General features: G+C 37.9%; 1 protein-coding gene across 3 annotated transcripts in view; it reads left to right on the forward strand.

The window, feature by feature from the left end:
* Window positions 1-17,217, forward strand: part of Atp10d (ATPase phospholipid transporting 10D (putative)) — a 113,473-nt gene extending 96,256 nt beyond the window's left edge. For 2 of the 3 annotated variants that reach the window (XM_046456886.1, XM_046456961.2), the window contains 6 exons: window positions 725-850; window positions 4,017-4,217; window positions 8,688-8,768; window positions 9,969-10,073; window positions 13,448-13,635; window positions 15,353-17,217. In XM_046456886.1, the coding sequence (XP_046312842.1) occupies window positions 725-850; window positions 4,017-4,217; window positions 8,688-8,768; window positions 9,969-10,073; window positions 13,448-13,635; window positions 15,353-15,683 (1,032 nt within the window). In that variant the 3' untranslated portion in view covers window positions 15,684-17,217. The remainder of the gene's footprint in view (window positions 1-724; window positions 851-4,016; window positions 4,218-8,687; window positions 8,769-9,968; window positions 10,074-13,447; window positions 13,636-15,352) is intronic. The other variant, XM_046457039.2, reaches the window with a different exon arrangement.

Genomic DNA, 17,217 nt, shown 5'->3' on the forward strand with positions numbered 1-17,217 from the left:
GTATATGTGTGTGTGTGTTCCTTCATATTTTAGGCACAAACTTCAGATAAAAGCGTGTAATCTGAAAGACTATATTTAATGTATGGATCAAGGGCTGTCAGCAGAAAGTGGAATATTAGAGCAGGGTTTCCCAAGAATTATATATGACAACATCTCCATGAAAGATGAGAGCTTTGGATTCTTCTTTGCTTGATCCATTATACAAAGGTGTAAGAAGTCCTGACTGCAAGAGTTTTTAATATTTTCTTCACTCAAGAGAAGCAAAAACATGGGCTGGGGTTGTGACTCAGCGGTAGAGCGCTTGCTTAGCACGTGCCAGGTCCTGGATTCGATCCTCAGCACCACATAAAAATAAATAAATAAAGATATTGTGTCCAACTACAACTAAAAAATAAATATTGAAAGAGAGAGAGAGGCAAAATCATATTGTAATGCAGAAGACAAAGTTCTTGCTAAGGGACCTGATTTCTATTGCATACTAGGAACCAAAGTCTTATTTCATGTGACCATTTCAGAAAGTGTAGAATTAGCTTTGTATATGGTTTTGTTTTGTTATTGCTGCTGCTGTGTGTGTGTGTGTGTGTGTGTGTTCTCTTTTTATTTACTTGCAGTGTAGATTTGATTAGTTGGAGTGTAATGGGGGTCAGGCAGTCTGTGCCAGGCTGTGGCTGTTGTAACAGGTTCTGTTGCTCAGGGTGGCCTTCTCTCCCCATTGCATCTGCAGGCTGTGATGGCCAGTGACTTCGCCATTTCTCAGTTCAGACATCTGAGCAAGCTCCTTCTTGTCCATGGACACTGGTGTTACACACGACTTTCCAACATGATCCTCTATTTTTTCTACAAAAATGTGGTATGTAAGAATTTGTCCCCTCCCCATCCCCCAGTTTTAATCCTGGTTGTATCAAGGACAATGGAAGTGTCCTAGGCTAAGCTCACATTGTTGGTGTTTGGGGAACAAGCAGAAGCAGTCCTGCTGTCTTACCAGAAATAATCTGGGAGCGTGTGTGTTTGAACTGCTGACAGCAAATTGCAAGGCCTGTCCCTGGTACTCCCTATGCATTTGAATTCAATTAAGTCCTGTCTGGTTCATTTAAAATCCAATTTTTGGCCTTCTATAAAAAGATTCTGACAAACAGAATTATGAAACATTCAATGCTGACAGTATAAAATGAAAAGGTTTGCTTCCATTTTACTGGAGATAAAAAAAAAATATCTGCTGTCCCCAATCGATGTCTCCTGTGGTGTACTAGAGACAGATACAGATGAAATCCCATATCATGTCCAGCCTGGAGCAGGCCACACTCACAGCCTTGGGAATTTTCTATCCAGCTTATGTAGTCTGTTTGGGCTTGATAGTTACTTAATAGTAATGGACCTTTCTGTTGATTATGTAACTCCCAACAGGGCAGAATTTGACTGGAAGTTCTAACTTCTGTTCCTCAGCATCTCATTTATATTTCTTTTCCTTCTTATAAAATCAGGTTGACTTCACGTTGATTCACTTAGATATCTTGTTAGTGGGCTGATTATATAAATACATCTGATTTTTAGGCCAATTCCATCTTTAAAGTCCACATGTAGCATGTAAGTAGTAGACTAGTTTATATCACTCTATTGAAATACCATCTTTAGACAAAAATAATGGGTCATTTTTAAGATATCCCAATATTTCTCTCTCTCTCTCTCTCTCTCTCTCTCTCTCTCTCTGTATGTGTGTGTGTGTGAGAGAGAGAGAGAGGAGAAAGCAAGGGCAGGAATGTTTTTTTTTCATATGGCACAATGAACTTTTTAGGAAGTTCTTTACTAAGTCACATTAGCACATTTAGTCAAAGTTTAATTATACTCAGACACTTTATAAAAATATTTGAACATAGAAAGTCTCTGCCTCAGTTTATGATTCTGGGAAAAGTTATGACTTATAATTTAAAATTTTGACTTAAATGTTCCATGATTTTTAGAAAGCAGTCCCTCTTCCAAGTTTTTATTTTTTTAAATACTTTGCTTATTTCTACCTTTTTCCTATTGTGATGCAAGCCACTCCTACCTCCCTGCTTTTATCCTGAGATTAAACCCAAGGGTTAATAAGCAGAAATAATAGAAAAAGAAACTACATGTTCTTGGAGACGAAGGGCACTTTAGTTAGTGGAGTGCACCTCCAGGGAATTAAGACCTGCCATTTAGGCTTTGTAACCCTTAGATACTCATTTATACTGATATCCTATAGACTTGATTTTTACTTCTTACTTACCTAGCTAATCAGTGGATATTTTATAAGCTATGGAGAAATGAACCAGGAATAGAAGCCATTAAAATAGCTTATCTTTTTGAGATTGTATTTCTTGGGTGTCAGGCTTTTGAGATATTGATGAAGACTGTGGATCCATATCCCAGGGTAATGTATCAAGCCATGTGTATCTACTATGTTTATCTTTTCAGGATCCAAGCATAGTACATGTCCCCACACTACAATGAAAGTCTATTCTAAGAATTGTGGCCCTCGATATAAGGTTCTCGTGTATCCGTGATGCCAATGTCATCTTAACATTTGTAAGACACTTCACAAAGCCTGAATACTTTCTAACTTGATCTTGATGTTAAGTCCTGGGTTGATGTAATCCTCATTTTACACAAGAGAAAACCAAAATTTAGAAATATTGGGAAAATGGCCTAAAGCTAATCAATAGGCAGTATCATTAGGCCTTGAAAGAAAACCCTCTGAACCTAAGCCCAGTGTCTTTTCCTTTGCCTTACTCAGTTTGAGAGCTAAGAGCTTTTGGTACTGTGGGCTTGGTTTGTCTGAGAGGACGTACTGGTAAGACCATGTAGGTTGCATATGCCTGGCTTCTAGAGCACCCTATTGGTCAGGTTTGCCTGGGACTTTCCAGTTTTAGCATGAGGGTCTCACTGCCTGGGAATCCTTCAGTCCCAACTGTACTGGGATGGTTGGCCACTCTGCTGGTACCATCTCACCACTGAGAAATAACTATGAAAGCAGAAAACAAGAAAATGAACATTTGTGCAGTACCTGCTCTGTGCCAGGCACTGGGGTAGGTTCTCTTCATCTAGAACAAAAATGTCTCAGTTGATCACTGACTGTCATTCATCAGTTGGGTGGCTTTGGGTAAATTCCTTAGCCTCACTGTGCCTCAGTGTCTGTCTGTTCAGGTTGTTGTAACAGAACACCAAATATGGATGGCTTATAAACAACAGAACTTTACTTCTCACAGTTTCTGGAGGCTGGAAATCTGAGATCAGGGTGCCAGCATGGTTGACTTCTGGTGAGGGCTCCCTTTTGGGTTGTAAACTCCTCAAGGTGTCCTCACATTGTAAAGGAAAGTAAGAGCTCTCTCGAGTCCATTTTATAAAGGGCACTGATTCCATTCACGGGGCTCTACCATCACGACCTACTTATTTCTCAAGGGTTCAACCTCTTGATACCATCACACTGGGGATTAAGATTTGAATATATGAATTTGGGAGTGCACAAACATTTAGTTCTTTGCATTCAGTTTACTCATCTGTAAAATGGAATAAACGAATTCCCAAGTTGTTATGAAGATTAAATGAATTATTTGTAAAGCATTTGGAATAGTGTCACCAACACATACTAAGTGGTGTTGTGTGTATATGTGTGTGTATGTGTATGTGTGTGTGTGTGTGTATCTTTATTTTAGCTTAAAAACACATTTACCAAAAAAAAAAAAAAAAAAAAGCCTGCCACGCAAGTTGTGGCCTTGCCTTTCTGCAGAGCAGCTGAGGTTACACAGCTCAAAATTGCAACACATAGAATGTGTGGTGGGCTTGGATTGTGGCTCAGTGGTAGAGGGCTCACCTAGCACGGGCAGGACCCGGGTTCGATCCTCAGCACCACATAAAAATAGAGGAATTGTGTTGTGTCCGTCTACATCTATAAATAAATAAATAAATAAATAAATATTAAAATTAAAAAAAAAAAGAATGTGTGGTTACAGTATGCACTGCCGTTTCTAAGGTCATGTTTCTCTTTGTGTCCATAGGCCTATGTGAACCTCCTTTTCTGGTACCAGTTTTTTTGTGGGTTTTCAGGAACATCCATGACTGACTATTGGGTTTTGATCTTCTTCAACCTCCTCTTCACATCTGCTCCTCCGGTCATTTATGGTGTTTTGGAGAAGGATGTGTCTGCAGAGACTCTCATGCAATTGCCTGAACTTTATCAGAGTGGTCAGAAATCAGAGGTAGGTGCCAAGGCAAAAAGGCTTAGATTCACCCCATGGTCAAAGCCAGTGTATTTGTCAGTCAACCCAGTCCAAATATTGCAGTCTACTCAGAACTATTTAAAATGTCTGATTTTTTAAAAGGATATCTACTCCAGGGCAGATACTAAATTACTCATCTCTGATATGAACATAGATAAATCAATTAAAGGCCTTGGTACTCATAAGAAGAAATCCCATGTTTGCAACCTCACAACTAATAATGCTAATACTATTTAGCATTTATTAGACCCTACTGTAACATTTATTCTGCTATTAAATATTCCAGGCTTTATTTATCTTAAAGAAAACCTTTTGAGATAGAACCCAGTATTGTTTCCATTTTTAAATAGGGAATCTGAACTTCAAAGAGGTTATTTTTCCAAAAATCAGACAGCTAATCCCTTGCTTCTATCATTCCCTCATTATCTCTTACATAGAGGACTGTAATTGCCTATTAAGAGGTAGGGGTCTGTCTAAAAAGTCTTTTCTTTCTAGTTCTTCTTTTATAAAATTAATATTAACCAACTTTAATATTGAATTTAAGAACATTTATACAATGTCAGGTACTATTCTAAATGCTTAACATGCATAAATTTAATTCTCAAAATATCCCTGCAAGGTAGGTGCTATTGTAATCTGTACTTTGCAGATGAGGAAAATCAAGTATAAGGAATTGCCTTTGGTAATCTGGTCAAGTCACAGAGCTAATGAGTGGCATAATTGAAGCCTGGTCTCTAAGCCCCTGCTGTCTACTTTTGTGTTAAGTGGCAGCAAGAACTCTGATGCTTCTGATGTGCTCTTTAGACCCTGAGTTTCCCACCCACGGTCAGAAATCCAAAGTGCTGTCACAAAAACATTATTAGGATTTCAGGGACTGAGCTGAACCAGGAGCTTTAGACACCTGTAAGTGGACAAAGCCAAGTGGTCTACCTGGTCCAATGTTCCAGGGTTGAGAAGAGAACTCTGTTCACCAGAGTTCTGACTAACATTTGTAAATGACCCCCCCCCCAAAATCATACATATATACATATATAAAACATATATGTAAAATACATATATGTATAGATATTTATATAGTTATATTAAATATTTATATTATCTAAGTGTATAATATATATATATATATATATGTATATATATATATATCTCAGATTAGCTTGATGGAAAAGGGAAATGGATTGGCTCATATAGCTGCAAAATCCAGGAGTAATGGTGATAGAACATTGTTATTCTTCAAGCAACTGTAAATTTCCTGGCTCTGACTCTTGGCCTAGCTTGTCACATGCATTTCCCTGTGTTTATCACTGTGCTTAGAAGGATCAGTTTCTTTTTGACCATGTCTGGGATAACCATCACTCCCCAGGACAGAGATGGACTCAATGGATTAAGACAAAGGGTTTGCTGTAGAAGTAGTGGACAGAACAAGTGACACATATCATAGGAAATCTGTGTGTTGGCTCCACTTGACATTGACATGGATCAGCATGTGTGAGATGTAATGGGTTCTATTTAACCGTATTTAGCCAGACCTCTCATTCTGGGTCTGTGGCATGTGACCAAGTTATTTAACTTGCCTGTGTTTCAGTTTATTTACTATATGGACATGATAGGAAGATTAAGGAAAAGAATACATGTAAAATTTCTAACCACATTCAGCTTTTCATATTTTTACTTTATTCCCCAGAATTAACAGAAACTTGAGGAAATGAGAAATTTGTAAAATGATGCATTTATTTTCATCAGTCTAACTTTATTTTTACTTGAACAGCCTTTCATGGAAGGGAAAATTACCCAGTATCTTTAGCTATCTGGAAGAGTTATCACAGGGAAGTCATATATTCAGGCTTCAGGAAGATCATCCAGCTCATTCAAATCAAGAAACTATATGGCATTTCCCTAAAGAAGTCCAGTGTGACTTAAAGTTCAAGGCCAGGATAACAGGATTTTATGGTTGATATTGGGTGCACCTTAGGCCTAAGTTAAATTAAAGTCAATTGGGGAAAGAAGAGAGGCTTTCAAACTTTCTATAGCTAGTGTTTTAGAAGCCCATTTGTACAGACTGAAGATTGTAACTGGTTCTTACTCTTGGGAAAATTGAACTCATTGTTTCCTGCTGTTGGACCCTGTTATCATTTCTCTGTCCACATTATTCTACTGAGCTAGCCTATTTTATAAAACACGATATAATAGCAGACAGATTCACAGCATTTGGCTATCAACAACAGGTAATTTCATTGACTTTCCTTCCAGAATGTGTCCTCTCTTTGAACTCGGCCTCTAAGCAAATTCAGCTTTATGTTTAGATCATTTCCTGTCTTTGGTGTCACAAAATGTACACTCCAGGGCTATAGAATCTCCTCAACCAGAAGAGTCTGGAAGTCTACAGTCAGAGGATCCCCTTCCAAGAAGCTATCACCTCTTCCCTATCTCTTATCACACTTTCCTTTTACTTCATGTTCAGATTTTCCATTTCTTTTTCCAGGAGATCCCATGAGTGAATCCCTCCAGTCTCGGATTTATCTTACCCTTGTCTCTTCTCTCTTTACTCCTGTTGTAAGTCCTCTTCTTCATGTGACCATGAGGAAGTTGTACTTTTTACCTTTTCAATCTCGGTTTTTTTGAACAGCCTCTCTTCCCCCAAAAGTGTGAAGTCACACTTTAACTTATCCCTAGATCTTTCTCTCTTGTCCAGTGGCATTTTGGTTGACTTCACATTGGTTATCCCTTTTTGTCCCTTTGTCTCTAACACATTCTCTTCCTCCATTGGACCGTGCTGCTTCTGGTCTAGGAGCAATGGACATGTGAAGAAAGACAGACAAAGTATCCCATCATTTCCCGTGAGGAAATAATAAGAGATACTGGGAAAACATAGAGTGGAAAATGAACCTCAGTGCTTTGATTTTCTAAAGGACAAAGAAGTATAGTTTTTTGAAGAATGGAAGAATGCATATGGGGAATTTGTATATATAAGGCTTTATTCTTCAAGAAGCAATAGACATTTCAAGGAGGTTTCAGATTCTGTTTGTACTGAAAGAAAACAAGGCTAAGGAAAACATATCAAGAAAAGAAGAACTAGTTCAGGAATATGACACACGTTTCCATTTTTTTCCATGGCACCTATCAATAACACACACCCAACACTTCCATGCTGGGTCTGAATGTACACAATCCATTTTCACACACATTAACTTACTAAGAATTGGCTCTTCTTTGAGGACCCATTTTCAATTATTTGACTAGTGTCTCTACTTGATCTTTCTCTCTTTTTACAAGCTTTGGGTAGGAAGCAGTTTAGTACATGAGCTATTATAGAATAGCTTATTATCCCAATAAATATTTGTTTAGTACCTACTCTGTACCAAACACTGTTTTGATTACTTGAAATAAGAGTCATAGTCCTACTCTACAAAATTTGCATTCAATAGAGATAACCAGAATTTCATTAAGTAAACAAATAAGATGATCTGTGATACTGATGAGCAATGGCTAAGGATGCCATGGTAGTAAGGGATGAGTGGGCATGATGTTTAGACTGGTGTGTTGTGCCTTTCTGGGGAGGTGGTATTTACAATAGGATATGGATAATGAGGAACCATAATGTGAGAAGAGCACAGAGAGAGAGAAGAGGACAGGAAGGAATGGATCTGGCATTAAAGTCTGTGCTGTGGGATAATAATGTAAGAAGTGATCTTGGAGACCTATTGTGTGGACAGACCATGCAGGACCCTATAGGTCCTGAGAAGGAACTTAAGATTGTATTAAGTTTGTATTGTATTGTAAACACAGCAGGAAGGCACTGGACTGACTGAAAGGAGTCAGTTTAATTAGTTAGGGAGATAACATGAATTAATTTACATTTTAGAAAGCCAACTGTCTGTTATGGGACGACTGGATGAGGGTAGGAAAGAGAGTAAAGGAGGCATTTAGATTGCTTTCCAGGCTTGTAGGGGAGCTGATGGCAAACTGGGTGGAAGATATAGAGAAGTAGGTGGATTTGGAGAAGTTTTCAGAATAGTACTTTCTGATCAATAGGAAATGAAAAGTTAGGATTACTCACCCTGCTTCAGGTAGATTTAAAATCAATCCAAAAGGGATTGGGGATATAGCTCAGAGGTAGAGCACATACTTAGCATGCAGGAGACCCCAGGTTTGACCCCCAGCACCAAAAGGAAATTGATCCAGTGACAAAATTAGATTTTAAATGAATTCAGTGAGCTTCATAATATTCTCTTTAAGAACTTTTTTTTTAAATCACATTCGACCGCCCTCATTTTTCTGCTGCTGTTGACAAGTCCCCCCCACCCCTGTTTTATGAGTGAAAGAATGAAGGAATAGAATTTTCTCTCAGAGAAGCAAAAACAAGCACTGGTTTGTGTTGTTTCTTGACTCTGTTTGACCCTTGCCCCTTGTCAGTTTTACTCCCTCCCTAACACACTGTGTCTTTTCCAGGCGTACTTGCCCCTCACCTTCTGGATCACGTTGTTGGATGCATTTTATCAAAGCCTGGTCTGCTTCTTTGTGCCTTATTTTGTAAGTATTTGATTAATGAATCATTCTTCCTTGTACTCTGGCTCCAGGATTAGTCTGTAGAAGTGTAAATTGCTCATAAAATCAGGTTGATTGTTGATTGACTAAATTCTAACCACCTCCTAAATAGTATGTTAGGTTGTGGATTAAATGAAATACCTCGCTGAATTCTCTCGGTTCTCTTCTTCTTCTTGTTAGTTTTTGTGATAATAGGATGCTAGCAAGTGGTCTACCCCTGAGCTACATTCCCAACTTCTTGGTTCTTGTTAGCTTGAACTGCTTAATAATATGTATCAATGATGTGAATAAAATTGAAGGTCTGACCATCTAATTAGATTAGTCAAATATCAGAGAGGCAAAGTTAGAATATGAAAGTTTTTATTAGTGTTAGGCTAATTATACCAGTATGACATCCGGAGTGTTAATAAGTTCCCATAAGTAGTCTCTTCAAAACTAAAAGACCCAATTTTACAGATAAAGAAATATTACTAAGCACAGAAGCATAAAATTAATGTTAAAAATTCAGCCTAACACCAAACACAAAGCAGCATAGATTAGCTGCCTATCTGCATACACCTCTTCCCAGAGGAAAACACTTACTCCATCATGGATGGTATTAACAAAGTACAATATTGGAAGTAAGAAAAATGGTGATCTCTAAGGTAGCAATTCTCATATTCGATACTCAAATTAAATCACTTGAATTAGCCTAACTAGAATAGTCTGGCTATTCTATGCTTCAAGAGGAACATAGACAAGGCCACCTGTAGTGTATTCAGAAGAGTGTGGTGAAGATAAGATTATTCATTTGAGGACTGGATGAAGTTGAGGACATACAGGTAGGACAGGGGGATATTTGCCTAGGAGAGGCATGGGCAGCCATAATAGCTGCTTCAAAGATGTATTAAGTGGAACGAATTTAATATTTGTCTGTACCTTGAAGAACTATAAATATGTGTAAGAGTTTCCAGGAAAATGAATTATGATTCAAATTACAAAGGAATCCCAACTGAAAAATTTAAAACTTAGATGACCTGTCTGAGAGGGAATCAGTCTCTCTTCTGGAAATGTTCATTTATCCTAAAAGACAGTTACTAGGAACATTGTAGAAAGGACTCAAGCCTGTGTTGAGCTGTAGTCGAGTGGTGTTGCTCACACCTTGGAGGTCTTTTTTTGTTCACCTGCTGCTGTCTTCTCCTGCAGACCTACCAGGGTTCAGACATTGACATCTTTACATTTGGAAACCCCCTAAACACAGCGGCTTTGTTCATCATTCTCCTCCATCTGGTCATCGAAAGCAAGAGTTTGGTGAGTGACTTTCCCGCTCCTGAGGTAACCTGAAGCTCTTTATGCTTAGGGATGTGTCTTCTATTAGCAGTGAACCTGCTAAACCCATCATGCTCAGAAGATTACATGCTCATGAGAAGAGAGTGATTCCACAGTAGAAGCTTGATTCACAGTTACTCTTGGTGTTCATAGAGTACCATAATGCCAAGGTTGAAATGTTGCTACTGGAAGTAGAAAACACCTGCCTGGTCCTCTTGGTAATATCAATGATGGATGGTTCCTGGAGGTGTGAGTCAAGCTGAGAAAATAATTATACTTCTATGGCCAACATTCTTCAAGATCAAGCTGACGTCTTTCAACTAAAATAAAAACAGATGTTGTGCCATAACCCTGATACATTGACTCTAGTAAGCAATGATTTTATGCCTTTATCATAATATTTTTTAAAAAAAGAAAACAACTATTTTTGCTCTTCCTTGTGTAAAACTCCTCAGTGGCTTCCTATTGCACCTGAAATATACTCTGAAAGCCCTGGAATAGCCTGTAAGGCCTCATGCAATGGTGTCCTTACTTCTGTCCCCAGCCTCATTTTCACTTATTTGAGGGCTGGAACCATATTATCTCTTTTTTCAACTTCTCAGCTTCCTTGAGCTTCTTATCATATCAGGGCCCTGGCACTTACTGTATATTTTAATGGAAATATTCTTAATTCCCCCTTGTATCCATAAATTTTACCCAATTTGAATGTTATTTTAGGTCACTTTAGGTCTCAGCAAAAATGCTATTTCCCTCTAGAGCTTTTCCCTAAACATCCATTCTCCAATTTTCAGACCTATAGTAATAATTTATAATTATTCATTTAATTTTGATTGTCTGACTCATGTTTATTTTCTGCATTAGATTATAATTTTTTGTGAGGCAAGATTCATGCCTATTTTATTCACCACTATATACCAGTATCAGGGACAAAACTGGCACAGAATAGGTGTTCAGAAAATATTTGAATGGACAAATGAATGATGAATGAGGATTGGGGGTATATTCACCATCCTGGTAATGAATGGATTTCAAACAGGAAATAGCTGAATGAGGTTATGGTTTAAAATACACAAGGTTATATTTATCAGATTACTTTTAGCAGTTTTTCCTAAGTACAGTTGAATATTTATTTGTGGCATCTCTTGCTTTGCTTATACATAATCATCTATAAGCAAATCTTACAAGTCCAAAATGCAGTAAAGGTTAATATATGCAAATATCAGATGAGGTAAAGGGAATTCTAGAATTGAAATACTTGGAGTTATTTTAATATCTACTTCATTTTCAAGCAATTGCAGGGGAACTTTTAGCTACTGCCTAAGGTCATCTCACAGGCTCTGGCATTTGTAGTGTTTTTGAGAGACCAACACTTGACATGTATCAGCTGGGGTCCACTGATTATGAGCAACGACAAACTAATTAACCTGAGAAAATAAAACTTTCATTAAACCACTTAGATGGTTTTATGTTCATATAATATAAAGCAAGGCAAAGCAAAACCTGGAAAAGCCAGAGTGACTCTGGAGAGCCAGGGAATAGAAACCAATGGACATGCTTGTCAAGATGGCTCTGTGGTCTGAATTGGCTCCAGTCACTTCTGTTCTGCTCTTGCCTTACTGGGCTAGTCCCTGGTGATGGAATCCTGACTCCCTAGCTTCATTTGCAGGTTTTGGCTGGGGAGAAAGAAATAGGTTGCCAGGACCACACAATGCTGGGTGCCCTCTCCAAGAAGAGGAGTGAACGCTAAAAAAACAGCAACCTTCCTATGGAGAATGCATCATCAGAGAATTGTTTCTTATGCCAGAGCTCCTGGACTCCAAGGTCTTTTGTCATCAGTAGTCAGCAGTTCTGAGTGTGAAGCTCTTACTCCCTGTCTATGGCCACCCTCATCTCCTGATTTGTTTTTACCACTGTTCCTTGACATGAACTTCCTTCTGTCAATTAATTTAAATGTGTTAGCTCTATGAAGTCACTACCTCATTTGTCAAAAGCTCATCTTAAAAGAAAAAGTTGAGGAAATAGGGCTCAAATAGGGGGTAGGAAAGAAGGGAGGCATGGAAAGAGGGAGGGAATCAAGCTAAACATTTTAACTCTGGAGTGAACCACCAGTTCTTGAGCAGACTGTACATTTTACAGAAATGAGCAGTCACTATGACTCTTGTGATGATATCTACCATGGGGAAATACTTCACATGTTTAGGAGGAAAAAGAAGAAAATGTTGGACCTCGTTTGAAAATTATAGTCCTAGAAAATAAAAAAAAAGATAGTGACAGAATCATTGCCTTGAAAAGCATGACATAGCCACCAATAGTATACCCTATGATTTTAGACATTTCTGCACACTGCATTAAATAACATTGAATACTATATAATATGAAGGTGATTGTCCATCCATACTTAGGATTATGTTTTAAAAAAAAGAAGTCTGTTTGATACTGTTATGTTTTATCATGATTAGCTATTATCCCTTTGTAACAAAGGCCCCAGACTCAGCACCATAATAGATGATGCTGATAGTATATATTACATTTCAAGTAGTGAACTACCTTTCTGCCTAAATTAAGATACTTGATTAATTAGTGAGCCTGGTTTAAAGAAACATTGAGAAAAATAATATTGCAAGCTGCCGTGAATACAAAGATAACTAGATTGTAGTAGGACACAGATTTAGTTCTTGGTAATATAACATTGGCTGATGTTCCAGAAAGCCCCAGCGGCAATTGTCTCTCAAGGGTGGCTCTGAGGCTAAGGCTGCATCTCATAGCTGTACTACCTGGAATTGTTGCTAGAGGAAATTCATGGAAGGAAAGGAGACAACATGGAAAAATGTACATCAGCTCTAAATGCTTCTAACCTGAATACTTCATATATCCCTTCCTGTTCTCATTGCACTGGCCAAAGTAATTCCCATGGCCATGCTTAATGTCGTGGGAGAGGGGAGGTAGAATCCACTTGGATGCCTAGTGGTGGGCAACTGCAATGTCTACCACATGTGTAAATGACTGCAGTTTGCAGAACACTAGATTAAGGTATTACCTTAATGAAGTAAAGACCCACAAGTGACAATATGAAAAAAAAACTAAAAGAAAAATCCAAATATCTTCAGGTGCATGGACTATAACAAATAAACTGTCAAGACGATTATCTTTGGCTCTTGATTTAGTTTTTACCAGTTTTAACAGTGATAGAAGCCACTTGTGAATAAGGATCTTCTTGTATCTCGTCAGTATTTTGTGTGCTGTTTGCTAAGGTCCGTTGAACCCTTTCTCCCAGTGCTTAAAGATGCCGTTTCTTTAGTGTAGTAGATTTTGAGGGCTATGGCACCTTGCATTTCCCCTGCCTTCTTTTCTTGCAGACTTGGATTCACCTGCTGGTGATCATTGGTAGCATCTTGTCCTATTTTTTCTTTGCCTTGGCTTTTGGAGCCATGTGTGTAACTTGCAACCCACCATCCAACCCCTACTGGATTATGCAGGAGCACATGCTGGATCCGGTGTTCTACTTAGTTTGTATCCTCACAATCTGCGTTGCTCTTCTGCCCAGGTATTGTATTTGTTTTACCAGCAAGAAGACATGTGGACTCATGGGGTTGGAATCCTTGAAACAACTAGTAAGAATGGATGGTAGCCCACTCTGTTAAGTAGAGGGAAGTCATTCTGTGTGCTACTTAAAGTATTGGTTTCAAGTGTTTTGCTAGAGAACAAAAGTAGCTTAGGCAAACAACTGGGAGGTTTATTTTTCTCTTTTGGAAAATCTGATATGGTTGACAGTCCACAAAGACAGGGCAGCTTTACTTCATGAGCTTATCCAACAACCTAGATCCCATCCTCTACCTACCTTTCCTGCTGTTCTATCTCCCAAATCCTTGTCTTGCTTTTTTTTTTGTTTTTGTTTTTTTGTTTTGTTTTGTTTCCTGCTATAACAGAACACCACAGTCTGGGTAACTTGTAAACCAAACTGTATTGGCTCACAGTTCTGGAGACTGTGAAGTACAACATCAAGGCACCGGCACGTTTGGGGACTCCAGTTCCAAGATGACACCTTGAATGCTATATCTTCCCATGGCAGAGGTGGAAGGGCGAATCCACTCATGAGGGTGGAGCCCTCAAGGCTTAATCACATCATAAAGGTCCCACCTCTTAATATCGCTACAATTGCAATTAAATTTCAAAATGAGTTTTGAAGGAGACAAACATTCAACTCATTGCAGAATTGATCCATAATATTGAAGAGGATTTCTTATCAGCATATCCACATCTTTGCCACCCCTGCCCCCAAGAAGGGAAAAGTGAAAGGCTAGCAGCATTTTTCCATTTTCTTTTTTGGTGTTACCCAGTTGTTGTATGTTATTGCTCATATCCAAAATGTAAATCTATAGACTCTCAGGGACTAAAATCCAGAGGTTCTAAAAGGAAAAAGGGGAGAATGTACTGAAGGGCAGGTAGCAGTCTCTCTTTTTATTTTTTATACCAAGATTGAACTCAGGGGTGCTAGTCCACTGGCTACTGAGCCACATTCCCAGCCCGTTATATATTTTATTTTGAGACAGAGTCTCACTAAGTTGCTCAGGGCCTTGCTGAGTTGCTGAGGCTGGCTTTGAACTTGCAATCCTCCTGCCTCTACCTCCTGAACCACTGGGATTACAGGCGTACACCACTGCACCCTGGCATGGATAACATTTTTACTAGTTCTGTGGGGATTAGGTATGTGATTCATGGGTCCATTCAATCATTTCAATAGCATACAGAAAAAGATATAAGAAGGGCTTCTTACCTAATGGCATAAATCTCAATAACATACATCAAAGACTCACAAGAGTTTTGAGAATGTTTTATCTGTATACTCATGGCCAATTTGTTCTGCAAGAAACAAAGTTGTGACAAGTTTTTACAGTTGCCCTATAAAACTAATGCAAAAATGTAACATTTTTTTCAGTATTTATTGTATGCCAACACTTTGCCTGATTCTTCTCATTTAACTAAACCTATAATGTAGCAACTATGAATATCTCTACTTTCACAGACTTTATTTACCAAATGCTTATATGGCATTTAACTATTTTCTAATTGCTTCACAAATATTAATTCATTTTACTATTATTTTTAATCTCTATTTTATGATTCACTTAACATCCCCCCTATACCTCTAAAGCCACATAGACACCAGACTCTTTTACTTTTTCTAACTGGTTAGTATTTTTTTGTGGATACCATGATGACTTTGAGGTGAAAATAACTCTGTGATGTTCTTTGCAACCTAGGTTTACATACCGAGTTCTTCAGGGCTCCCTGTTTCCATCTCCAATTCTGAGAGCTAAGCACTTTGACAGACTAACTCCAGAGGAGAGGACAGAAGCTCTCAAGAAGTGGAGAAGGACCGGAAAGATGAAGGAAGTGACATCTAAGTATGCTGACCAATCAGCTGCCATATCAGGAAGAAGACCCACATCTGACCCTCCTGTTACCTTTTCAATGAAGTCAGCAACTTCTTGTGCTGTTGAGCAAGGAAACATATCTATATGTGAAACTGCTGTAGATAGAGGCTACACTGAAACTGAGGCCTCAGAGATGACTGGACTCTCAAAACATTAAGAATGCAGGGTACCCTCTTTGGAGCTACAAGTAGTTTTTCAGGTTTGGCAGAGAGATTTTAAAGAGGCACCTCTATGAAACAAGGAGTATTTGTGTTTTTATATAAGGGATATCAGCATTTTACTAGGCTTAGAATTCAATAATGACATGATGACCATTATTGTATGTATATACATTTGTAAAAGAGAGATAAGATTTGCCCTAGATGGAGTTTAGGAAAGTCAAATACATAATTCAGAATCAAATGCTTTTATGAAACTTTTTGGATTTTGTAAAAGTATTTTAATTGCCTTAGAAATGCAGACATTATCATGGGGTTCATTTGTGACTTATTTATTTCACTGGGAAATCTCATATTCTTGGGAAATGCTTCAAATAAGCAGATACCAATCTGGAAAATTTTTTAATTAAGCAAAAAAATCTAGATATATTAGTTAAGACAAGGAGGAGTTTTTCCATATTGAAAAAAAAACCTTTATTGTGATTTTTTTATAATTAATATTAATTATAGATTAATTCCCACAAACCTTTTAAGCAACCATGTACATAAAATACAGTAATAATCATACTGTTTAAAATATAGTTAGTGAATATTAATAGCTTTTTATTTCCTATGGGAAGATGCCTTTGGTCTTCTGACTATAGATGTTAGGCATACCTCTCTGCTCATCTCAGCGTTTTCCTTTTGTGGAGCATTTACAGGAGGTGGGTAGGAGAGATGCTAGCATTCCACTGGGTACCTGGGGTGTGTTCCTCTTAGCTTTCAGTCAAGAGAAGAGCTCTCATGAGGTCTCCCTCTGTGTAGATGTTGTCAGTTGGATACAGAAGCCATAGGTCAGGCAAACAGAATCAGCTGAGCCTATTTAGCAATTTCTAAATTCTAAAAATGACAATAGCCTCATCAAAATGAGACAATTTCAAAACAATGTTCCAGAGACCATTTAAGGGTTCCTACTTTTTTACAATTTCCAACAACTCTTGTGGTTTTGTAGACTGTAAAACATGAGCTATTGATTTAGACTCATCCAGATTTTTCTCCAGGAGTTTCCCTGAAGTTCTTAGAAAAACTTCTTTTTCAACACACTTGAGGATAGGAATGTCTATAGAAAAGTTTACTGCTATGACAAATCATTTATGTTGACTTTAGTTGGGACCAAGAGACTAGTTTAAACCAAGTCAGGCCAGGTGATGTTATTGTAAGATCATATATTCTTGTTGAAGTTCTTTTAAAATTCTATCTCTATGCATCTGAACATCATCCGTTAACAATCATCTAGAATTTCCTTCATGAAACGCCATGCTCATGTACAATATCTACATCAAGTTCTTGTTAATGACTATAAAACTATTATTCTCAGGGCTTAATCTACCTACTGCCTACTATCCTGGTCCTATATTTTTTGTAACCTTCTGTTATTATTGTTCGGTTGTTTTTTATATAGACTGATTTCTAAAACTTGTAAAATTTCATATAGCTAATGAAAGTCGCTTTCTGCTATCTTAAGATTTTTTTAAATAAACTATTTATACAACA

This window comes from Marmota monax, unplaced genomic scaffold (assembly GCF_021218885.2).
Source record: "Marmota monax isolate L192 unplaced genomic scaffold, Marmota_monax_Labrador192_F-V1.1 WCK01_AAM20220418_F8-fsc00025, whole genome shotgun sequence".
NCBI classification, from domain to species: Eukaryota; Metazoa; Chordata; class Mammalia; order Rodentia; family Sciuridae; genus Marmota; species Marmota monax.